Source organism: Sinocyclocheilus rhinocerous, unplaced genomic scaffold (assembly GCF_001515625.1).
Source record: "Sinocyclocheilus rhinocerous isolate Xijiao unplaced genomic scaffold, SAMN03320098_v1.1 scaffold1173, whole genome shotgun sequence".
NCBI classification, from domain to species: Eukaryota; Metazoa; Chordata; class Actinopteri; order Cypriniformes; family Cyprinidae; genus Sinocyclocheilus; species Sinocyclocheilus rhinocerous.
In genome coordinates, this window is record NW_015639013.1 from 36863 (window position 1) to 61820 (window position 24958).

General features: G+C 36.5%; 1 protein-coding gene across 1 annotated transcript in view; it reads right to left on the reverse strand.

The window, feature by feature from the left end:
- Positions 1 to 533: 533 nt before the first annotated feature.
- hip1rb (huntingtin interacting protein 1 related b) overlaps positions 534 to 24958 on the reverse strand; it is a 59258-nt gene continuing 34833 nt past the window's right edge. Inside the window, exons 8-32 of the mRNA XM_016566538.1 lie at positions 21346 to 21486; positions 21006 to 21063; positions 20190 to 20265; positions 19935 to 20093; positions 19676 to 19728; positions 19456 to 19528; positions 18388 to 18571; positions 18221 to 18309; positions 17944 to 18060; positions 17759 to 17860; positions 15061 to 15255; positions 13882 to 14029; positions 13708 to 13794; positions 13491 to 13598; positions 12572 to 12708; positions 12068 to 12178; positions 11912 to 11970; positions 11747 to 11777; positions 11487 to 11549; positions 11157 to 11257; positions 10187 to 10292; positions 8519 to 8642; positions 8322 to 8383; positions 2827 to 3060; positions 534 to 932 (exon numbers count right to left, since the gene is read on the reverse strand). Coding sequence (XP_016422024.1) covers positions 924 to 932; positions 2827 to 3060; positions 8322 to 8383; positions 8519 to 8642; positions 10187 to 10292; positions 11157 to 11257; positions 11487 to 11549; positions 11747 to 11777; positions 11912 to 11970; positions 12068 to 12178; positions 12572 to 12708; positions 13491 to 13598; positions 13708 to 13794; positions 13882 to 14029; positions 15061 to 15255; positions 17759 to 17860; positions 17944 to 18060; positions 18221 to 18309; positions 18388 to 18571; positions 19456 to 19528; positions 19676 to 19728; positions 19935 to 20093; positions 20190 to 20265; positions 21006 to 21063; positions 21346 to 21486 — 2627 coding nt within the window. The 3' untranslated portion in view covers positions 534 to 923. The remainder of the gene's footprint in view (positions 933 to 2826; positions 3061 to 8321; positions 8384 to 8518; positions 8643 to 10186; positions 10293 to 11156; positions 11258 to 11486; positions 11550 to 11746; positions 11778 to 11911; positions 11971 to 12067; positions 12179 to 12571; positions 12709 to 13490; positions 13599 to 13707; positions 13795 to 13881; positions 14030 to 15060; positions 15256 to 17758; positions 17861 to 17943; positions 18061 to 18220; positions 18310 to 18387; positions 18572 to 19455; positions 19529 to 19675; positions 19729 to 19934; positions 20094 to 20189; positions 20266 to 21005; positions 21064 to 21345; positions 21487 to 24958) is intronic.

Sequence of the window (24958 nt, forward strand, 5' to 3'; positions counted from 1 at the left end):
AACATTTTAAGACAGATAGACTGAAAAAGCAAGACATTTTTGTAAGACCTTAATTTAAAGAAAAAAAAATCCCAATTAAATAGATTCTACTTATACAGTACTTGGTAGATATGCACAACATTGCAGAATTATTTTCCACCATGGTAATACCCTTTTGTTTATCATAAAATGGAGTACATTAAATATAGTTTAAATATATTTTATAAGAATCACACATAAAATAATGTTTGTGAATGCACAGGAAAAATCCATTACAATAATGTTATCTCATACCTTAAAGGGATAGTTCACCTACTTATTAACTATGGTACTATTGTAAAAGTGTTTTGAGGTAATAACATAGTATTGTGCAAGGAACCGCACGAATGAGATTTTATTAATTAATAATCTGCCCCTGTAATCAAAATTTGTGTAAAAATAAATAAAACTGGTTTTACTGCCTAGTGTTCATTTCAGCTGGAAACTGCAGTAAATTGTATATATAGATACGTTTTTGGAGTTTTGCAAAAATGTAGGTAGAGGCATTTTTTTTTAAGTGAGATTAAATTAGAATTTTCATTGTTTTGGGTGAACTATTTCTTTAAGCCAGACGTTATTCATTATTTGCTGTATTACATTCTATGTGTAATGTAAATAAAACAAAATATGTCATTTAAAAATGAAATGATTTTAAATTATACTAAAATTATGGACACCCAGTACTATAGCTCTATATCTAAGATATAATTTAAAGATAATTTGTTGCCTCTAAGGCACTCTTATGGAATAAAAGGCAAATGTCTTACATGGAAGATATGGAAAAACATTTCAGTGACCAGACATAGAAAGTGGAGAAAAAAGATAATAGGAAAATTTAACAAGGGTTTTGGATGCATGATGATTTGAGATTCAACGAGTCTTCAAAAATCTTCATCCAGATGTGCTCACCTCAACTGTAAGAAAAGGACAGCTTTAGTAGACGATACATTATAAAAACTAATCACAGTTTTGTTAGCACTTTGTCTCTTGCTTCACACTATTTCACAGCTACCTCTGTGTAAACCTCTCAGGCTGATATAAGATTTTTAGTTAATACAGTTTTGTTAACTAATTATAAGGTTTTGGGTATCAGAAAACGTTTGACAATTTTGAACCCTTATAATCTACAAACAACACTGGGCTGTTTCTAATAAATTTTGGAATAACAAATTTGTCTGTGTGTTGTATGTGTTATTACCTGTGTCTGCCCTAGTGTTGGGCAGTATTATCTCTACAGAAACTATTAGTTGGTACATATTGCAGTGACAAGTTAATATTTTTGAAGTAATAAAGCTTTTAAATGGCAAAACTATTTAGTGATATCAAATAAGAATACTAGCAGGGTAGTTTACAACAAGGTTGTCAACATGTTCAAATGTCGGTGTGTGTGTAAACGAGAGTGTGAGCAAAAACAAGAGTGCGCTTTCCACAGATATTAAATTTTTGGAAATTTCAGAAGAAAAAAAAAGCTTTATCCTATTGGCTTTTTTGAGCTCTTTTGCCATGGTGGGCTGTGTGGCTCTTTGAATTTACTGAAATAATTTGGCCGTGATTGGAAGTGTAATGCAAATAAATGACCAATAAATCTGGAACTCCTTCATAGATGTACAAATATACAGAAAATTATAATGCATGAAATTATTTTACACATGGCTTTGCTTTATTGCAAAATGACTACTAAAACAAATGAAGCTATTGTTTGAATTTTTTTAAAGGGGTCATATGATGCAATTTAAAATTTTCCTTTCTCTTTGGAGTGTTACTAGTTGTTCGTGAATAGATAAGATCCCTAAAGTTGCAAAGACTAAAGTCTCAAACCCAAAGAGATATTCTTTATAAAAGTTAAGACTAGTCCACGCCCTCCTAAAACGCCTCATTTAAGCACGCCCCCACATGTCTATGTCACGATGTGGGAAGATTTGCACAACGCCGCCCAAATGTTCACGCAAAGAAAGAAGGTGTAACTTTAATACTTGCTGTAGTATTGTTGCTGCCGCCACCGCCACCGCCATGTCGTGGAGACGCTGTGTTTTGTTGTGAAAGCGAAACTACTTTGTTTGGCCTTCCAAAAGAGGACGATATCCGCTTCGTCATGCCTAGAGCTGATCCGTGCTGATCGCTGAGGAAATACATCAACTTCGCACTGTGGATCGCCGGATCGGCTTTCACCGTGGACAAAGCGGAGTCCAGCCCGAAGTCGTCACATGTGGTTGCCACGAGCCCGCCGGCCGCTCCTTCGTCGAATCCGCCGGCAGTGCCGTTCTCAAGCCCGCAGTGTGTGACGCATTTTATGGAGGACTTGCATGGTTTGGCATGGCAGAATGCCAGCAAAGAGCGCTGCAATTATAATCTCTAAAAGACATCTCAGTTCATCGCAATCTCACAAATCTCTGTTATAACACAATAAATATATGCATAATGAATCTTTCATAATGTTTACAATTTGTGTGTTACAATAAGAGGATTCATGAGCACGCAAATTTCAGCACTGCATTGCTCGACTCTGCAAACACGTGTTATAGCCTGAATAGAAATTCTGCATATGCATGCAATTGTTAATCGTTTATATTTTATATTAGTTCATGTTGCTTTTGTGCAATAGAACAACAACGTTCTTTTTAGCAACGTCATATGACCCCTTTAATTGTATTTCACCTATAGCTATAAAAGTCAAACTAACCATGCTATTAGTGACATCTTTATGCAACATATGAAAACACCTCAATATGTCAATATGTAAACCTAAATAGATGATAACAGATGGAAAAGTGTGCAACATTTAAACATTTAAAAAAAAGAAAATGTTACCGTGCTTTTGGGTGGGATGTTGGGTTTTTGTGCAAGAACCGGTTTCTTCATTAGAGTGGGTTTAGAGGGTTTAGGAGAGGATGGGGCAGCAGTCACATGTGGAGAGGCTCTCAGGCCGTTGTCCTGAGCCAGCTCCTCTAGAGGGACACCTGCTATCTCATAGTGTTTCTTCCTGAGTCCACCCAAATGCAGACGCTCATTTTCCAACATGGTTTCAAGCTCTAGAACCTTCACCTGGGAGAGGAAATAAAAACCAAGGTTAAATTATATGCATCGTATCAAGTTTACCCACAGAAGTACTACTTGGTTTCAGGAACTTCCCCAACACTAGCATTCATAAATATGCCAAACTACTGCAATAGGGTCTGGCTGCAGACATGCACTTGCACTGTCAGACACCTGCACTTCCACAAGTGACGTCACTTGCAATCTTTATTTATTTTTATTTTATTTATTTATATATATATTTTACATTGAATCTCTCAACATTTTACAACAGTAGCCAGGTGGTGAAGACAAGAAAAAAGAAACAAAATTACAATGTCATTTGCAATCGCCACCTGCACTCTCCGCTACCTGCGACGAGTCTTGCAATCGACAGAAATGGTGCGTGTTGCCAATGGAGACGCGATGCTGTGGTGGTTAAACGATTAAAACTAATTTAGTACGTACAGGGTCCTGCAAGACACCTGTAGGAGAAAAAGACAAGACCCACAAATCCGTGGCCACAGAACTGCAGAATATGAACACAATGCGCAAAGTCTCTCGTTAAGCGTTTTCCTCCCATAGAAAACCATAAACACTTAATATGGCTTAATGTATTAAGTGCTATTAACAGATCAAATTCGATATACAGTTTATTCATCTAATGTATATGCAAATAGTGTTTTACTCCCATACCACAAAACGCGGCAATGTGGCATAACGCACTAAGATGATAAAGATCAAATTCAATATTAGTCTTACTGTTGACGCATACTAAATACAGGCAAGCAGATATGAAAACGCATTAAGAAATGCATTAAGAAAATGATATCAAAAGGACTAAATCCATACAGGCAAGCAGACAAGTTCAGAACGCAATGCGTTAAATTGCACGTTGTGTTCATATACTGGCCAACTGCTTGCCTTGTAGTACATTATATTAATAAACTGTATATCGAATTTCGAATCTTTTAGCACATTAAGCCATATTAAATGTTTATGGTTTTCTACGGGAGGAAAACGCTTAACGAGAGACTTTGTGCATTGTGTGCACGGATTTGCGGGTCTTATCTTTTTTATTCCTACACATGACTTGCACGACCCTGTACGTTATGCTACTAAATTAGTTTTAATCGTTTAACCACTACAGCATCTCGTCTCCATTGGCAACACGCACCATTTGTGTCGATTGCAAGAGGCGTCGCAGTTAGCGGAGAGTGCAGGTGGCGATAGCAAGTGACATTGTAATTTTGTTTCTTTTTTTCTTGTCTTCACCACCTAGCTACTGTTGTAAAATTCTGAGAGCGCAGGTGTCTGAGAGTGCAAGTGCATGTCTGCAGCCAGACCCTTCTCAACTACTGGGGTGTAATTTAATGATTTAGATTTTTAAGTTAAATTAAAGCACTTTTCCAGCACTTTCAAGCAACGGCAGCTGGTGATTCTCAAAATCAGAGAAAATATTCATTATAAAGTGTTATTACTTAATGAAAAACATAAGCCTCTTTTCCACCGTTGTGCCAAACCGTTCCCAAAAAAGGGAAATCAAAGCCATGACCTTGGACCTTTTTTTCTCTCTGAGTGACAGGCATAAGGAGTTGATCACACATAATTCCTTTTTACTTTTAAAAACGATGTCTGTTAAAGATGTCTTCATGTAAAGATGTATATCTAGCACGTTTACATAGAAAAACAATTAAAAGACCAAGAGTGGAACACAAAAATGTGTTTGGTATGAACCGACTCTGTAGAGCAATGCAATCGCAACATCTCCATCAGAACTTTATGTTTGGACCAAAACAGACTTCTTATATCAGCGTCCCCACCTTGTTAATTTTATGCTTTATTCACACATAACATCAAAACTGTAATTTACTGGCAACTTCTCATTCTGGTAAATTACTACAAGCCACATAACCAGACAAGTTAGGTCCTTTGCTTTTCCTACGGATTTTATGATTGTTCACACTTGTGCGTAAGAATGACTAAAAACAAAGCAGTTGTTCAGTCACCCAAAAAAAAGCAATTCAACAATAGCAAGAATAGGGTACAAAAAAAGTGTCTCCATTGTACGTGACCTGTAGCTTCCCTAGGATATCTCAAAGTAGTTCTTTGGCTCTAATAAAGTGAGCATGTTGTTTCAGTATGGCGGGTGGGAGATTGGGAAATAGCAGCTTCTCCTGTTATGAGTAATGGTCTTGAGCTGGGGCACCTTGCAGGTTGTCCTACCAGTTACGAAAATAGTGCATCTTAACAACGAAGGCCCGGGGGTATGGTGCATTGTCCGAGCACTTCCACAAAGTACGATCAATCAAGGGCGGATTTTCAGGAGGTTTTTTTTTTTTGTGGTCTACATCCTACATTCCCTTTGCCAGCTTTAACATTTTTCTTTGAGCTGCGGCACACAGCTTAATTGTTAGCCTTTGCACATCTTTTTGCAGCTGGGTGACCAAGTCAGAAGTATAGGAGGCGAACGTGATTTCACCAAGTACAACATGTTACTGGATCAACATCCTTGTTGAACCTGGAAAAAAATTCCAATCAACCAATCAAAATTTAGGGATATGTTTTCAAGAAATTTCAGTTTTAGGCTCACAATCACACCCTTGTTATTCACCTATCATTTCTCTCTGATTTTAGGAATAAATTATGGGTAGGGTTAGGTTTAGGATTAGGGATTGGGTTAGGTCTATATTTTTGGAGAGTAATGTCGATCCAAAATGTTCGATTATACTGTATATAAATTGCGTGCATCAGGAAGCCGCTATTAATATGCAGGGCATTGAAATCGCTTTTTACTTTCACTTTCAAGATTCACGATCACACATACTCTGTGTATACTACAGAGCGCCAGTACTTACCACACATTTCACAAGATTAGATTTTTGTCAGTGGTGCTCAGGATCTGCAAATCATTCGCCACTGTCCTATCAGTCATCTCTCCTTACTCTGTTTATGTGGTAATTGAAATTGTATGTACTGTAATGTACCGCTAGCAAGCGGCTAACCACTTAGGTGACTCCATAGAACACGTTATTCGTTTTCTGTGCCTTTCCGAATTCGGATTCACTATTCGGGCACATCCCTAGTTCTCTTTTTATAAATTACAAAGCCCAATGGTTATTGAGGTCAGAAAGGTAATAAAATGTTAGAACAATGTTGTCTGTGGTATATTTTCACTGCAACGCAAGAAATTCAGCAAATATTGCCTCAAATTTTGAGAAAAGCCACCGCAAAATCAGTAATTTTAGGTCGCAAAAATCAGAAAAAAGTCCCACGAGATCCTGGAGGGACTGGTTTTTGCAAAATGGCATCCTTCCATTTTCAATATTTTTAAGTTACTGCACATATTCTCACTGTCAAAAAGCAAAACTCACTGTGGTTCACAATGGAGCAGCTAGAGTGCTTTACTCGAACCAGGTTATCTATTAAGTAAAAATTCTGCTCTCTCTTCCTTCGGCTTGCTCCCTTTTATCAGGGGTCGCCACAGCAGTGATCCGCACAACCGATTTGGCACAAGTTTTACGCCGGATGCCCTTCCTGCCGCAACCCAGCTTAAGAGTGCACTAACTCGTGCAACCCCAATGCTGGGACACACTTACTCACACACACACACACACTCACTCACTACGGCCAATTTACTTTGTCCAAGTCACCTATACTGCATGTCTTTGGATTGTGGGGGAAACCGGAGCACCCGGGGGAAACCAACGCAGACACGGGGAGAACATGCAAACTCCACACAGAAAGGCATCCTGGCTCCGCCGGGACTCGGATCAGGAACCTTCTTGCTGTGAGGCAACAGTGCTACCCACTGAGCCACCGTGCCGCCCACTAAAAATTCTGTAAAAATTCTGCTGATTACTTGAAACTGTAAACTTTTGCACATTATTTGTAAAGCTTTGAATGGACTAGCTCCTCAGAACTTTGGACGATCACGTTCACTGCAGTAATAAAATTTTTGGCCAACTGATAATACCCAGAATACCAAAACCATCTGTGGACTATACATCCATTTTATTAAGCTATGCATAAATACATGATGCTGTTTTGTTCATAATTATTTACGCAATTTACGAAATTATATTTGATTTATAAATATTAGTTTAGATGGTATGCACGTTTTTATAGACAGCCGTTATTTCATTGCATTAAATAAACAGTTTAATGGGGTTGGGGTGTATTATTTTGCTCATTGCGCCCTTCTGTGGCCTCAGGAGACAGGCCAAATGTTCCTTAAAGGGGTCATATGATGCGATTTCAAGTTTTCCTTTCTCTTTGGAGTGTTACAAGCTGTTTGTGAATAGATAAGATCCCTAAAGTTGCAAAGACTAAAGTCTCAAACCCAAAGAGATATTGCGGTTTCAGAAAGGCGGGGCATAGAGGAGCACCAATAATGTACATTATGTGGAAAATAATGTGTTTTTTTAACCTTAAACCGCATAAACACATTTTATTACACCAAATACACAAAATAATGTTCTTTTTAGCAACATCATATGACCCCTTTAACACTTAATTAATCTGCATATAAAATATAAAAAAGGAGATATTTGTTTAAATTTTATTTTGTGTTTGACTGCTAAAACTATAATAAGTTGTTGTTTGTCCTAATAAACTGGGTAAATTAAAAAATACAGTGGTTAAATTTAAACCTTTTTTTCTACTGCTCTTTGTTTAAAGCTGCAGTCCGTAACTTTTGGCGCTCTAGCAGTTAATAAACAGAACTGCGTGCGTCTTGCGGAAGAACATTGTAGCCGGAGCTACTTCTCTCTGTTTATGTCTATGATGAATCACGCAGGTACTGGGCTACTCCGCAGCAGTACCTACCCGAACCAGTCTAAAATAGTCCGAATATAAACACTTATCATAGGTGTACCGTAGTGATTCAGGACAAGCCAAAAACACGGTTTGGAAAATGGATTCATGGTGTACTATGAAAATTTGTAGTACACCATTTGTGGTGTATTATAAAAATGTTGTAAATTTTGAACACAAAAAAGTTACGGACTGCAGCTTTAAGAAAGTTTATGAAAAATGTTCAATAATTATCGATACCGAATGATATGAAAGATTATAATCGTGATAATTTTTTTAGCTATATCGCCAGCCCTAGAGCAGACACTGTCAGGTTAAATCTAGATTAAAAGACCCATCTTTTAAACCAAGAATACACATAACTCAGTTCCTTAATTCCCCAATACAGAAAAAAAGTATGTCAAGTTATACGTGCACATACACAAACTTTACAATTTCATTATGCATGTGACAAAAAAGAAAAAGAAAAAACAAACCTGAGACTCCATTTCTTCTTTTTTGAGCTTAATTAGAGACATGCCAGAGAAGTCCATGGTGCCTTAATATGCAAATGAGAAGAAAAACAAACAAAAAAACGATGTTATCTTGTGAATAAATAGCATCACTATAAATTTCTTATTGAAGAAAAACACGAGGAACCATGACCCAAAAGCCCCTGTATCATCACACTGACCCTTATCCACGATCTGGTCCTGCCCGGTCTTGGTGGAAGCCACCACGTTAGCAGCCATCTCATTAACATGGCGCGAGGCATGCTGAAGAACGCCAAGCTTCTTACTGCCACGGTCAGCTTTCACCTGTAATTGGAAAGGCAAAGATGTGAGGCAATGCCTTAAAACATTCAAATAATAATTAAGTTATACAGTACAGAGATAAAACAAAGCAAATATTACAAAATATATCATGAAATAGTTTGCAGGGCTGCAGGCTGCAACACAATGGTCACATTTTGTGGTGCATTTACTTGCAGATTGGTTAAGACAGTGCAGTATAGATCATTATGGACCATTTGTACATATCCAGGTTTGGAATGTGAACATATACTACAGTAGGCTAAACGTCTATTAGGTACATGGGAGACCATTGCAAATAATAATAATAATAATAATAATAATAATAATAATGTGTTCCAATTTGGGGGGAAAAATTACTATTTCATACTACAACTATGCACAAGAAGAAAAAATTAGAGCTGAATTACTGCAGTCAGAAGGAAGTGTCGAGAGATGTATTTTATATGTGTGCATGTTTTTCAGACCCTCTATTTTATTTTATATTATTTTTATTGTATTATTATTATTATTTTAGGATAATTAGACTATAGGATAAAAGACTATAGTTTTTTTAGTTGTGTTGGTTATTTTATCTATCTATCTATCTATCTACAATTATAAAAAATATGATATTGAAAGTATGACAGAACAAATATGGAATTATGTAGTCAACAAAAAATGTGTTAAATAACCCAGAATGTGTTTTATATTTTTGATTATCTTTTCTCTTTACTTAACTGAGTGTTTCTTGCCATAATATGAATTTGTACAGTAGTTGTAAGAGCACTAATAAGGCTATTGACTATATACCCACTTTTCCTCTGCACAAGAGAACTGATGGTCTAAAGCACATCAAGGCGGCAAAAATTGTCACAAATTCACTCTTGACAAGGCACACCTGTGAATTGAAGACCATCCCAGGTGACTACCTTGTGAATCTGATGAGAGAATGCCATGAATGTGCCAAGCTGTCATCAAAGCTAAATGTTGCTACTTTAAACAATCTAAAATATAAAACATGGGTCACACTTTATTTTAAGATCAAATTCGTGCTATTAATTAACTATTAAATACGACTTTTGCCTCAATAAACTCCTAATTACTGCTTAGTAAGGTAGTTGCTAAGTTTAGGTACTGGGTAGGATTAGGGATGTAGAATATGGTCATGCAGAATATGTGCTTTATAAGTACTAATAAATAGCCAATATGCTAGTAATATACATGCTAATAAGCAAATAGTTAAATAGTGTGAAGAGGTCCCTATACTTAAGTGTTAACAAAACATTCTGGGTTGTTTAACATTTTTTTTTCGTAGTTTGATTGTCTTCAATATTAATGTACAATGTTGAAGATAATAAAAATAAAGAAAAACCACTTAAGGACAAGGTGTGTCCAAACTTTTGACCGGTAGTGTATATATTAGGGCGGTCAATAGACACCTTTTCAATTCATAAGTTGATATCTGAATTGAACTAAACACACCCCACAGGAAACGGGTTAAAAATTTACTAAATTAATGCAGCCTCTGTTTTGATATTGGTATTCATATTTTGATATAAAAGTAAAACCTTAGAGGCTGCAACAAGCTGTGCAGTGCTAGCAGCAATCTCGTGAGAGCAGACGATCAACTCCTCATACTTCCCAGTGTGCAACACCACTTTATCAGCAGAATCACTGTTATAAAGGGAAAGCATAGATTCATTAATAACAACAACAACAACAAAAACTACAATGCACTCCCTCAAGTTGATATACAAATTTTGCACTCAAACACAAATGTTTTTGAAATAGTTTTTTGAAATACAAATAATGTTTTTGAAATCTTTTTTGTTGTTGTTTTTGACCCAAATAACGTTCTAATTAAAGGCTACGACAATTTCACAGTTATTAAATTCCAATTTTGATGCCACAGCACAAACTACTAGACTAACTAAAAAGTAAATAAATGACAAGCAATGACACATGAATTTTTCCACGTTTTCTTTACTTGAATGGTTTGAAATGGCTTGAAATGTTTAAATTGGCAAAACTTAAAACATACGAAAATTAAAAACTTTTGTGACAACGCGCGACTGGAATGATGCATCCCTGAAAGGATGTTTTTACTCCGGTGGCTGAAACATCTGCCCAATAGAGAATGGTTCTGCTCAGCAAGAAATAAAATTAGCAGGTAGTGTTGCTGCTATAGTAGCACTATGTAACTAGTATTTGTGTTAACTACAAAACTTGCAAAACCACCATTTTTATTTTATTTGGTTTAAGCACAGTGGTCGTCTATGGGGCACAGCGTACAACAAATAAACAGCTGTTTATGGAAACCTGAGTATCAGTTCAAGATGGTCCTAGCTCTTTGAAACAAAAACTCATTTCTAAAGCAGATTACAAATATCATACATTCTTGAACATTCTTATGTATTATATTTTGAACTTTTTTTAGAAGTCAAAATGTAATGAAGAAGGTCGCGGAAAGTTCCACTTAACACATTTTAGACCACTCAAGACAGACTGACGCTGGTAAACAGTAGCAAAGATACATACACCATCTGTGTTGCACCCCATCCTACAGCTTTGGAGGCAGAAATAAGACCCTCTGTCCAGCGAGAGTTACGAGCATAAAACTCTCTCACCGAAGCTGCGCCCTTAAAAGATAAATACCAGCAATGCATGTTGAGGTATCACTCAGGTAACGTTACTCAATTCAAATAAAACTATGGAGATTTGTCTTTAGAAATTTAGAAAAAATGCATATCAGAGACAGACTAATACACACTCAAACTGACTTTAAAGTACACATTTAGGTTACTAAGGATAACAAAGATAAAACAAGAATGAAAAAGGATAATAATAGTAATTTTAACAACACTTTACCCTTCCACTCTCCACAATCTCCTTCTGCAGGTCTGTGGATGCCAACACTAGAAGACGAATGGCCTGTAGGATATTAACAAGTATTTATATATATTTTATATATTACGCAGTACTTACTGTAATTGCAATGTAACAAAGACAAATAAAGCTACAAAGTTTTAAAATAAAATATAGCCTAACACAGATAAAGTTTTTTTTATTCACTGAATAAACATGCCACTGAAATAAATTATCTATATTTACATATGTTTTAATCTTACCTTCATAAGGTCAGTGCAGCTATTTAGGATTCTTGAAGAAAAAATATTAGAAGACAAAGTGCATATGAATGAAAGCACGAATGCATTCTGAATTTTAAATGAGTGACCATTTAAAATTAACAATTTAAAAAATTCAATTGGTTACTGGCCTACAAAAACACTCACCTCTCATTGACCTCCAGTTGGACTCCTGTTGTGTCCTTCCTGGTCTGACTCATCATTTCCTATACAGGTTGGTTTAATTAAAACCAAGATCAAAACAATAGCAAAAGCCAAGATATTTAATTATATAATAAACAACTTTGTACCCTTTCTACTCACATCAATTCTCCTAACAGCCTCCTCAATAGCAGCAGAGGTAGCAGCCATTTCTTTATCCACCACATCACCCAGCTCTTCCTTACCAACATCTATGCCTTTTGGCCTCAGATCCTGCACAAGGAAACAAAACAAATAAATAATGCCAGATAGAGAGTAGACAAAGAGAGTGTGAGAGCGAGAGAGATCCCCAGAAAAGTTGGAGTAAAAGAATAACTGCGATATTAATTGTATGAACAATTAAATATGTATGTATATGTATATAAAGTATGTATGTATAAAGTATTAATATGTATATAAAGTCCTGGATATTGGGTTGGGTGGTATAGCTAAAAAAAAAAAAATCAATATTTGTCAGCATATCTTATGTCTTAATATTTATGTACTCTGAAATGGTTTATTTATTTTTCCAAATCAGAAGAGCCAGCAACAAAGCAAAACAGCAACCTACATAGACAGTAGACAGCAAGGTTTGGAATGGAGCTTTTGTGTTTCCTTGCACCTCACCTGTCCTATTCTTAGAATCTTCTGCACCGCTGCTTGAATCGAGGTAGGATCAGCCCCCTTTAGAGATGCTTTTGATTTAAGATTCCTAAGATACTGCAGGCTCTGGGTGGCACAAGTTTTACAGTGCTCTGTCAAACCTATAGATAGACATGCATATAAACATATGTTGATACAAATACAAAAATATACACCTTAGGCAGTTCTATAAGAGGGAATTTCATGAAAATATGTTCAAGTTCACATTTTGTCCCGTCCCACTCCACCTCTTTCAACCATACTTTTAAGTCTACACTACTTTCCAAAAAATAAAATGAGGCAAAAACGCAAACTACCTCACAATATGATACATCCGGCATGATTCAATACATCTCAATGCCTTACAAAAACATAATTAAATCTATAATGATGGCAAATGTGCAGTAAATTATTGAATAAACATATAAATTAATTAAAATATTGATACAAAGATCAGAAATATTGATGTAATATTGTGGGGGGGGGGGAACTTGATATATCAATGTGATTGTATGCAAAAACGTCTGTTACGTGTAGTAACCCTCGCTCCCTGATGGAGGGAATGGAGACATTGTGTCGAACCGACACTATAGGGCTCCCAAGTGCGACCCCTAGTGTCGATTTGACACAACGTCGAAGTGACCGACTGAAAGGGAACTATGGTCCTCTTAATGGTAAAAATATAATTTTAGTCAATGCATTAATTAATTAATATTAATTATATTCATTTATAAAATAAAATATTTTTCTTTCGATTTTGGAGTGAAATGTCACCTGAACATGTTCTTGATGGGTTTTGTGAGATTCATCCAAAAAAGAAAATAATCTGCATATAACAAAACACTATCCACAATCTATGGCAACAGAGCTGTGGGTTTGTGCATATGTAAGTGTGTGCTCTTACGGTCAGCGTCGTCAGTATGGGCCATGTGTGCTGTCGCACTTCCACTGATTATTGTGTCAGCAGTAAGATGCGAAAACTTAGTAAGAGCCCTAACGAGACTCCCAGCATCTGAACCAAAAACAAAGGAAACAAGAAATCACATACAAGCATAAAAAGAATATGCAAACATACACACAAACTAAATGCTGAAGGAGAGATGGAGGAAGAGACAACATACCCCTCATTCCCTTCACATACTCAGAGTGGCCCACTTGCAGCTTATCAATGGAGTTGAGCGTAGCCTCTGCTCGGCTAATGAGGTAATCTGGTGACAGTCAAGTTGAGAATATTTAACTAAAATCATGCACAATGTAAATAATTGTTGAAGTTTTATTTTGATGAGTGGCACTACCTGGGGAGCTGGAAGAGTTGATGTGCAGGGGGTCATCTAGTGTAGCAACAGCATCCTGAATGATGTTCTCAGCCTCAGTGACTGTCGCCTGCAGCAGTGCAAACTGCTCATCCAGCAACTTCTGCTGCAGCTGGTCCTCGTGACTTAACTACAAACACATTGTGAACAAAGGAACCTGATCACAGTGCTGGTATATGGGTATAAACCAACAGTGGTCCCAAAATAGGGATGTCAATTTTTAGGAATTTAAAATGTCAAGTTTATTTAAAATTAACAGTAACAGTAATACTGCACTATATTACATCCATTAGCGTCGGCTGCAACCATATATGTATCTGCACTGAAATGAATGACTGAAAATTATGAGAATTTATAGATTCAGTGTAGCATGCCAAGGTGATCGATATGCAATTTTCCCATATCGACCATTTTGGGTGTCGGCCATTTTGAATTTTGTAGAAAAATATTATTTATGAACGCACTGATGTTCATAAATGAAACTTTTGAAACTTACATTGCCACTTTGTGGCAACAGAATACAACAAAACATGAAATTGACTCTATGAAACTAAAGAACCATTGGTCCGATTGACTGACTGATGCAGTGTTTTTGTCTGATTTGCTATAATAGTCCATGATGAGAGTTGTGTATGTTTTGAAACATGGCTGCCATTCTGAAATTGTATGTCTGAAATGCTTTGGCATATTCTATCAGAAACTGAAAAAGTTTCAGGACAGCCACCATGTGGTCAAAAAAGCATGGCCGGAATAAACTGCTGTTGATTGATGGGTCGATTAAGAATTGTTGAAGAAAGAAACAGGATGCAAGGCTGGGCCATTTTTTTTCCAACTCTATTCGGCAAGTAGATAAATAGATGTGGTTGCTAGGTGGTTTCAAGGATGTCTGGATGATTGCTAAGGCGTTGCTAGGATGTTTTGAGTAGGCACTAGTGGTCAGTGTTCAGCTCTAGAAAATATAAACTATGACTTGGATAATGTTTTATTTTAAAAACAAATGAAGTAAATTTGGCACAATACAGATCATTCCATGGCTTCATTAATATAAGAAAGACAAAAGACAAAAATATCTTAGATAGGCACTCAAATAAAATAAAAAAAGCCCTCATTTATTTCATGCCTTTTACCCACTTCTGTTTAGAGAATTTGATCTGTCCATACCTTCTCTTTGAGTTTGCCTTGTAATTCTCCCAGCTCTTTGATGGTCCGGTCTCGCTCCTGCTGTAAAGAATACTCTTTCAGATGAGCTTCCTTCATCAAGGAGGAGAGATCGGCATCTTTCTTACTTATAGACTGTGTTAGCCTATCCTTTTCTGTCTTAAGTGCAGCCATAGAGCTGTTCAGCTGCTCTCCTGCCTAAAGGAAATAAAGCAAATAAAAATATAGACTTTTTAGAAAGAATTTACAGCATGGAAATACAGCAAATATATATATATATATATATATATATATATATACGCATATGCATAACACTATGCAAACATACTAGTTTGAAACTCATTTGAAACTGTTTCAGCAGCGGGGAAGATAAACATGCATTAATTTACATTTTTTTTTATGTTTCATTTTTACCTAAAATCTAACCTGTTGAGACTGTGATACACAAATGTGGAATTTCATACAGTGGACTTACATGGTTTTTTTTTTTTGATGAAATGTAGTGGTGTAAAAAGTATGATATTGTGCTTTGGAATGTACTGAAGTACAAGTTTCTCCAAAAAAATAAATAAAAATAACAATAATTCTAAGTACAGATACTTGAAAAATGTACTTAAAGGGTTAGTTCACCCAAAAAAGAAAATCAGCTTGAGTTTTACTCACCCTCAAGGCATCCTAGGTATATATATGACTTTCTTCTTTCAAACGAATCCAGTCGGAGTTATATAAAAAATTGTCCTGGCTATTCCAAGCTCTATCATTGCAGTCAGCGGGTGTTGCAGTTGAACAGTCCACAAGTCGTCAAATAAAGCACGCGCATCCATAATAAAACGTGCCGCAGACGGATCCGGGGGGTGAATAAAAGCCTCCTGTAGCGAATCCATGTGTTTTTGTTTGAAAAATATCCATATTTCAAATGTAATAAACACTTTTCTATCACTTCCGCCATCTGTCGTACGAGGAAGCCGTTCCGGCGGATGACTTAAGACGTCGGCGTTGCGTGATTAGTGACGAATGCGGAGACAGAACAAAACAAAACGCCGGTCACGAATTAGAAGTACAAACCGAGGATTTGCAAAGAAAAATGACGGAGGATTTCGATATAAACCAAGAGGAGACTGGTTTTCCTTTGTTTATAGGAGCAAAGGAAGCAAAGTTTCCTAACTTTAGCAAACTCGTGAGACTAGCATATCTCAGAGGCGCGCGCTGAGCATACGTGCTGCGGCATCCGTTGGAACGGCTTCCATGTATGACAGATACCGGAAGTGAGAGAAAAGTGTTTATTACGTTTGAAATATGGATATTTTTCTTACAAAAACGCATGCATTCACTACAGAAGGCCTTTATTCACCCCCCGGAGCCGTGTGAGGGACGTTTTATTATGGATGCGTGCGCTTTATTTGATGACTTGTGGACTGTTCAACTGCAACACCCGCTGACTGCAATGATAGAGCTTGGAATAGCCAGAACAATTTTTTATATAACTCCGACTGGATTCGTCTGAAAGAAGAAAGTCATATACACCTAGGATGCCTCGAGGGTGAGTAAAACACAGTCTAAGTTTCATCTTTGGGTGAAATTTTTTTTTTTACTTTTGCCATCTGGTAAGTGCTACAGTGCACTGAGCACCAGAACAGCCAGGCACAAGAAAGGTAATTTACCTCACATCTATTTGTATATAGCACATTTGTACATACAAATTTGTCAGTTTTGTTTATATGTATTTAATTGACTTGTCTTTATTTTTTATTGTATACTATAAGGAAAGTGTGTCCAGCTGAATTAATGTAGTATTAGAAGTGTTAGAATGTCAGAGACATTTAACTCTCCTGACATCATTGACTACAACAGTCAATTTTACTTTGGACTAAACCTTTTTAGTGATACTATTTGGCACTGAATTAAATATATTCATATTCAATAATTGTCTTAAATTGTTCTTCATTCACTTTTTCCGCAAAGCATTCTGGGATTTCCTTCTCCACGAAGAATACGTGTAAGCCTGCCTTATTATTTTGGCCACAAGAAGGTATGTATTTTTAGAAGCCATCATAACTGTACAGCACTGTATGTGGCTTTGTGCAAAATCAAGTGATTTTTTGCCAGTCTTTTTTAAACAGCCTTCATGATGGGATTACATCTGTGATGCCTTAAAACCCTGTTTATGTAGCAGTTCAGTAGGTTTTAGAACAGAGCTAATGCATCTTGAAAGGTAAGTTAACATGGAAGAGATTAGGGCTGCACAATTAATCAAATTTCTAATGGTGATTACAATTACGGAAGTCTCCTTAAATTATTCTGTGTGCTTGAGATGTGTGTGATTTTCTTCTTCCTACAGGTTATCTTAAGAGTTTTTTCCATTGTTTTAATTTTAGTTTTAGTATAACATTATAATACCTTGCATATTTTTACTTTTTATATTATTTACTTTTTTTTAAATTTACAATATATAGTTGACATTTGAGGCTTAATGCTATAGAAAAACAATAAAAGTTTTTCAGGAAGAGTTTTGTCGACTTGTTTATTTTCTTATAAAAAATATGGCATGCAGTTCCTTCAAACAATGGTATAAAACTATTCAAAACATCATTCAATGTAAATTGCGATAATCGTAATTAATAATCGCAATTACAATTTCAAGGGAATAATCGACAATTTTGATGCTTGTCATAATCGTGCAGCCCTAGAAGAGATACTATACCTTCTCAGAGGTCTGTAATAAACTCTTGACTTTATGGATCTCTGCATTCTTCTCTTCAAGCTCCCTCGTCAGTTTATCCATATCAAACCTCTGCTCTTCAAACTAAAGCAACAGGATGACATGTTACCATCAGTCTTTGGGGGCTGTTTCAGTTCAAATGAAGGAAGATGCGTGTGCATACTTACCTTCATGTCTGATTCTTGTCTGACTCTTTCTACCTGAAAGGCTAACTGTTGCTTAGTTCGTTCAACTTCCTCTTGAGTCTGTTGTGTGGCTGATAGCATCTTTACTGTATCTGCACTCTATAGAAGATAAAGGACACATTCACAACTGTATATCATTTTAACACATATTTTTTTATATATAGAGGCATACGGTTTATTTGAAACAAATGCAAACCAAGGTAATATCTCTGTGATCACATATACACACACATAGGTGCAATGTATTCTTTTGTCATACCTTTCGGAGGAGTTCAGCATGGTTGGCAACCAGTTCAGCATGCTTTTCCTTCAGTTTATTATAACGCAACTCGGTCGCTTGGGATCTTTCTATATATGAGAAAGTCATTAGAATCAGTTGCCACATTTTTGTTTAAAATGTATATGTGCATGCACGCAAAGACTTACTTTCTGCCTCAACAAAGTTAGTCTGCATGCTCTCATGTTCAGTGTTGCGGCGACGGATGGCCTCTAACTCCATGCGTAGCTGCTCATTCTCCACCAGGGTGCGCTGCTTCTGCACACGCTGCTCCTCCAGTTCTGTCTCAAGACTGTTGATCTGCGACTTGAGCTGTGTGATATAACGTTGAGCCTGAACACATGAACACATGGTGAAACCACAATGGTGAGATCATAGTACATAGTCCAGTGCATAAAAGGATTTTTGACAAAGAAATTTTGATGAATGTTCTGGTTACTTTTCCAGCACAATGGCAGTACATAGTGGCTCACTTTCTGTTGCGTATGAGGAATATCAAATTGCAAACACTCCAAAAGCAGAATGAAACAGCACTACTCATTTGAACCGTACCACAGGGGCCATTTATAGACAGCACAGGGTGAGTTTAGAGCAGGTGCATGTACTCCGAGACTGATCTCAAGTGATAAGCCTTGAATTTCGTGCAGAATTTTCTGTCACAAACCAAAAATGTGTCTGTGATTTAAACTAGTTTAAAACTACATTAATCAGCACTGACATTCTCAACAACACTGAGAAAGGAAACAGAAAAGAAAAGAAAACAACAACATTGTGCCATGAAAAAGCTAAAAAGTTCAAAGATAAAAAGTTTTAAGTTAAAAACTAATTGTTTAAGAGTATAAACAATTTCATTTCCTTTTTCATTTTATACAATTTTTTTTGGTTATAATTATAGTTATAAGTAAAATTTTAATTATAGTTATTTATAGCAATTATAGTTATAAGTATAATTAAAAGTATAAAGAAAAAAAAGTGCAAACTGCTTTACGCTATCATGTAGCAAATGAAACTTACCCCACAACACAACCCAGCATCCAACTAGCACTAATAGCAGTATTACCAGTTTGAACATAGACACTGTGGTAGGAAATTCATGATATTCTGGCAAGTCTAGGTGCTACTGATGTTAGTCTGGAGTTCTGTTTCATATCAAAGACTGTATTCCAATTTCCGAGATTTAAATATTGTACTTGAAAATATTAGGACCAATGTCTCACCTCTCCTTTTATCTTTTCAAGCTCAGCTTTCAGAAGTTCAATTTCTCGTTTCAGATGTTCGATTTGGAGGTCTCTGTATTACGGAGGAAGTACAGAGTACATTTCAGGTACATACTTGTAGACAGAATGTCTTCAAAGTATAAACTTTCCATACATATCACCTTCATAATTAAACAAATTAAACAAATTATGTATGGTACGATTATCAAGTATGACCTACCTATCATCAAATCCATCACTGGGTGGTCCAAATGCTTGATCAAATATGTCACCCTTAAAAAAGAAAACAGGACAGATTTAAGAAGTTCTGTAAATAGGAGCCAAGAAATTCAAGAAAGGTTCAGGCTAAATATTATATAAAGCTCCAACCTCCAAAAATGTCTATGTGCCAACACAATGAAGACGTATTAGAGCTCTTTCAACTGTTTTTTTACTCAAAATCTATATCATAACACTTATTGGTTACCACTTGCAAGTACCTGTGGCTGAGAGGCCATGCTAGGCTGTGCCTCGCTAACATCTATCAGAGGCTCAGGTTCATCCTCTTCCTGCTCCTCAAGCTCTTCTTCATCTGGGATGACAACCATGGGTTTAACATGCTCCGCTAGGGCAGAGGCCCGAAGGAAGTTGGGTGGAGACTTAAATGGAAAAAACAAAAATGCTTGGATGTATGGAGATGAAGTGTAATCCATATACAGTATCTGTTAATAAGATATAAACAAAGATTTCCTTACATCAGGCAGTCTAGGTATTTGGATCAGCCTCTTGAAATATAGCATGTCTCGAGCTTTATTGAGGAATGTTTTGAGGCTGAAAAAAAAAAGTATATATATGGTAATGTCCTATTCTCTCTTTCTACAAATCTTCCACTTGCGCTGTCTCTCTGCTCCCCCATCATGCTGATTGGTGATTGTTGATTGGCAACAAGTGTGTTTGGGTGCTCAGGGCACTATATTAATATTCTGAAACCATTCTTTGCATTAAATAAATTTAATTGTTCTTCTTCTTGAAATCTTCTGTTCAAAAAGACAAGCCAGAATGATTTGTTCAAAAATCAGACATTGATACTTTCCTTAAGAGCATGAAAAGGAGAGCAACAGCAGAAGTCATAATTTTCTGTGAATAATAATTTAAATTCCTGTCTGTTTCTCTCTTGAAATATAACATTTTATAGGGACCCTTTTTTGACACTTTATGACACTTTTTTGCATCCTTTTGAAGTTTGAAAAGCTTTAGTCCCCATTTATTGTAATGACACAGAAGTGAATGGCACAGAATTGAAGAACAGTCTTGAGAATTTCTCCTTAGGTGTTCCACATAATAAAGAAAATCCCACAGGTTCAAAACAACATGAGGGTGAAAAAATGTTCAAAAAATTTGCATTTTGGGGTGAACTTGAAGTGAAAGTTAAATCAAACATGAATTATAGGAATTTGTTTGTCCACATGTAATGTTTTCTTATCTGTTTCCTGCATTTATATTTCCTGCCAGCATTACTGTATGGTCAAATCTAGAATAGCTACTGACAAAATAAAAATTATTGAATGTACCTGTGGAACTGCTCATGAAAGCGTTCACGGTGTCCCTGAAGTGTGTCTGCAGGTAAACCTGTCAAAAAAAAAAAAAAAAAAAAAAAAAAAAAAAAAAAAAAAAAAAAAAAAAAAAAAAAAAAAAAAAAAAAAAAAAAAAAAAAAAAAAAAAAAAAAAAAAAAAAAAAAAAAAAAAAAAAAAAAAAAAAAACTTAAATTTTCCCCAAGTATAAACAACTAGGTCCAGAAAGTGTCTACAAAACTTGATTATAATTAAGGCATTTACAACTTCAACATCAATCAGTTTTTAATGTTATGACTGGAATTAATCTTAGACGCATGACGGAGCTAGAACTCTTACAGGCGTGCAGTTTGAAGAGCAGTTTGACGGTGTAGTGGTAGAGGTGACTGCAGTCCTGGATGACCTGGATGAGTGGTGCTAGTTTACACTGGCCTGACGTCAGTGTGGAGATAGCAATAGACATATTGAGCTGGCGGAGCACTAGGAATATAAAGAATACAGAATAATTTAACTTAGTACCAGATAATGCAGTATTTTTTTCTCCCCACATAAGCCAAAGACAAGACACAGAAGACAGCAACGTCCATAATATAATAAAAACAAAACTAAAAGTAGGAGACTTCAATATCTAGCATGTCTTTTTTCTACTGACTGTTAAGTTGATTTCCTGCTGATTTGTACATTTGCTAAATTGACTTGATACATGTTAATTTTAACATGTTTGGCTAACCAGCATGAGATGTGGATATTATCGGGCAGAGAGTTGCTTTCTTCCTAATCACTGCATTTTGGTAGAATAACAAGACATGTAAACGTAACACGGTTTCCTAAGAAGGGGTTGCTATACCGACACAAACCAAGAGACCAAGAGCTTTAGTGCCTAGAGCCATTATAGAGAAAATTCTGCAGCTCAAATCCTGTTAAGCTTACCTGGTAGGGACGCTCCCACAACCAGACTGCTCCTAAGACCAAATCTGCAGGCTACAGCCCCTAAGAGCAGATCTAACTAGGGAGGCCACAGCTTCAGTTTGGCAGCTTCCAGTCTGAAAGAAGACTACTGCACTGCTGCTTTAGCCATCCCCAGGCCTCTGCCAATTGTAAAGCTCTTTAAAAACAACCCAACTTAGGGGAGCATATACTTAAACATCCAGTCTCAAAGAACTTGAGGAGGCTACAGGAGAGAGCAAAGAATTCCCTTCTCAGAGCAGAACAGCAAAAGTACAGAGGCAGAGAAGAGAGTGGAGCACCTGTGGTAACTCAAAACTATCTCATGCCCTGCAAAGCATGCCAAAGCACCAGGGAAGGAAGCTGAAGGGGGCAACAGAGAATGTGGGATGCTAATGGCGATCAAGGCCACTTTCTTCTTTGTCCACTGCCCTTATACAGGCATCACATTAACACAAGGAACTGAAATATTTTATCGCCGATCCACCAAGGGATTGCGCTACCCGTTTAAGCAGAGAAGTGAGCTGAATGTTTTCTTGCTTAGATACTACCTAGAGGGGCCGACTGAAAGCGCGGGTCACAAATAGCATCCTACTACCTCTTTGCTACGTAGCCCTTATCGGCTGATATTTGCTTATATTTAACTTGGTTCTGGTAAGGAAGCATGCTGGAGGGGGCGACAAGAGAAAGTGGGACACTAAAAAAATTAAATTAATCAAAAGAAGCATGCTTGCTCAGAATAACCTGTTCTGCGTATGTACAACGTTTTGAAAATATACAGGTATATTAGTCATAATGGGCCATACCAGATATACATAAATCATATCTGCTAAACAATATAATGGATCAGAATTCTTTTAATTTTTAAATAACACTGTATTTTGATTGTCCACTTTAGGCATTCTAATACCTATGAGTGACTTTGCTATTAGATGTCACCTACCATTCATTAGAGTATAGACTGTATGCTTAATACCTGCTAACACTTTATTTTCATGGTTCCCCACCAGACATTGTACTGTATATAAGTAACTTTGCAAGTGTGTCAACTTATTCTGCTAACACTAACTTCAGCTCTACTAAGGCTATTTGTTGATTTTTTTCGTTTGAATTGTAGTTCTCTTTTTATGAGCCAGTACTAGGGCCAAAATATCAGGAGAAGACATTTTGGGGTGGACTAGTTCATTATCTGTTGTTTATTCCCTTTTTTATTATTGTTTATTCGATGATGCTGCATTAGGACATTTTCAAGTGGGTTATTTTTATTAGATATCTATTGTGTGTAGCAGCATTATCACAAAGTTTGCCTTGCATGATGAATTCACTTTTGTGGCTTTTGATTGTAAATGTATTTTGTATTTATGTGGTTTACCAAGTTTTTAAAGCCAAATCATTGCTTTGTATGATTTGATGATCATCATCCCCATCTGCTGTAATGCTCAAATCCCTCACATTTTCGAAGAGAAATGCCTGAAGCATTAGCATTTTAGCAAACCAGATGTCAATAAATAAATAAATTAATTAATTAAATAAAATACATAAAAAATAATAATATAAATAAAAAAATAAAAAAGTATGTGTATGTGGAGGAAGTGTAAAAATGCCATTCAAAACAACAACAAAAAACCTTGCTCAATGAAGACAATGAATCTGGGAGGAGAAAACATCGGCATCAACGGAGTGTGATTTTTATAGACATTTATATGAAATAAAGCAACAGCAGACTTCAAGTAGAAATTTTGCATTAATTTCATCCTAAGAATGTGGATACACACAAAAGTTTTCAGATTTATAAAAGTCTACGTATGCCAGGACCTGCAAAGGATTCCCTTTGAAAATCCCAGTCAGAAAGAGACAACAACAACAACACACAGATAATAAGAAATAAAGATATGTGAATAAAACACACACACATATACAGGCATTTAAACAGGCTCGTATAACCCCACTTCTTAAGAAACCCACTCAAAACAGAAATAGACAGAATTTGTATGCAGAGTTGTCGTATATAGATGGAATAGAATATAATTTACAAGGAATGGAATAAGACGTAGGGTAGTATTGAGTAAATAAAAATGGTATCGCACATCTTTTTACTGAACAGTAGGGTAGACTGTTCATGAGGTAGACTGCCTCGGGGAAGAAACATTTCTTGTGCTTGGCAGTCAAGTCAAGTCAAGTCAAGCCACCTTTATTTGTATAGCGCTTTATACAATACTGGTTGTGTCAAAGCAGCTTTACAGAGTCAAACAGGAAAATAGTTTGTCAATGATGCAATAAGACAATAACAGAGTCATTTTTCAGCTAAAGTCAGTTCATTGATGATTCAGTGATGTCATCATCCAGTTCAGCTCTCTTCTACTAGTGTCTGTGCAATCAGTCAAGCATCCCCAACTAAGCAAGCCAAAGGCAACAGTGGCAAGGAACCAAAACTCCATCGGTGACAGAAATGGAGAAAAAACCTTGGGAGAAACCAGGCTCAGTTGGGGAGCCAGTTCTCCTCTGACGAAACCAGCATGGCGTGGTTTAATTCCAGGCTGCAACACAGGTGCAGAGGACTCGTCTGGTTCCCGTGGTCTTATGCCTATGGTCGTCGAGGTGATGAGGTCTTCGCAGGGGATCTGTCTCTGGGACACATCTAGTTGACGTGGTCTCCGCTGACATTCAGGGCTGTAGAGGTCGTCTCTAGGTGCTGATCCAACATCTGGACTGGATACAGACTGGATCCGTATGGCTACAGTGATCTCAGAATAAGAATGAAAGAGACTAATATTAGCGTAGATGCTATTCTTCTTATGATGTAACGAGTACATCAGATGTTATGGGAAGTGTTCCCGGTTCCGGTTGACCTAATTAATGCAGCCTAACAATCCTTTAACGGATTTGAATTATAGAAATGTGATAGTGTGTTATGTGTATGCCAGGTTAAAGAGATGGGTATTTAATCTAGATTTAAACTGACAAAGTGTGTTTGCCTCCCGAACAACGCTAGGTAGATTGTTCCAGA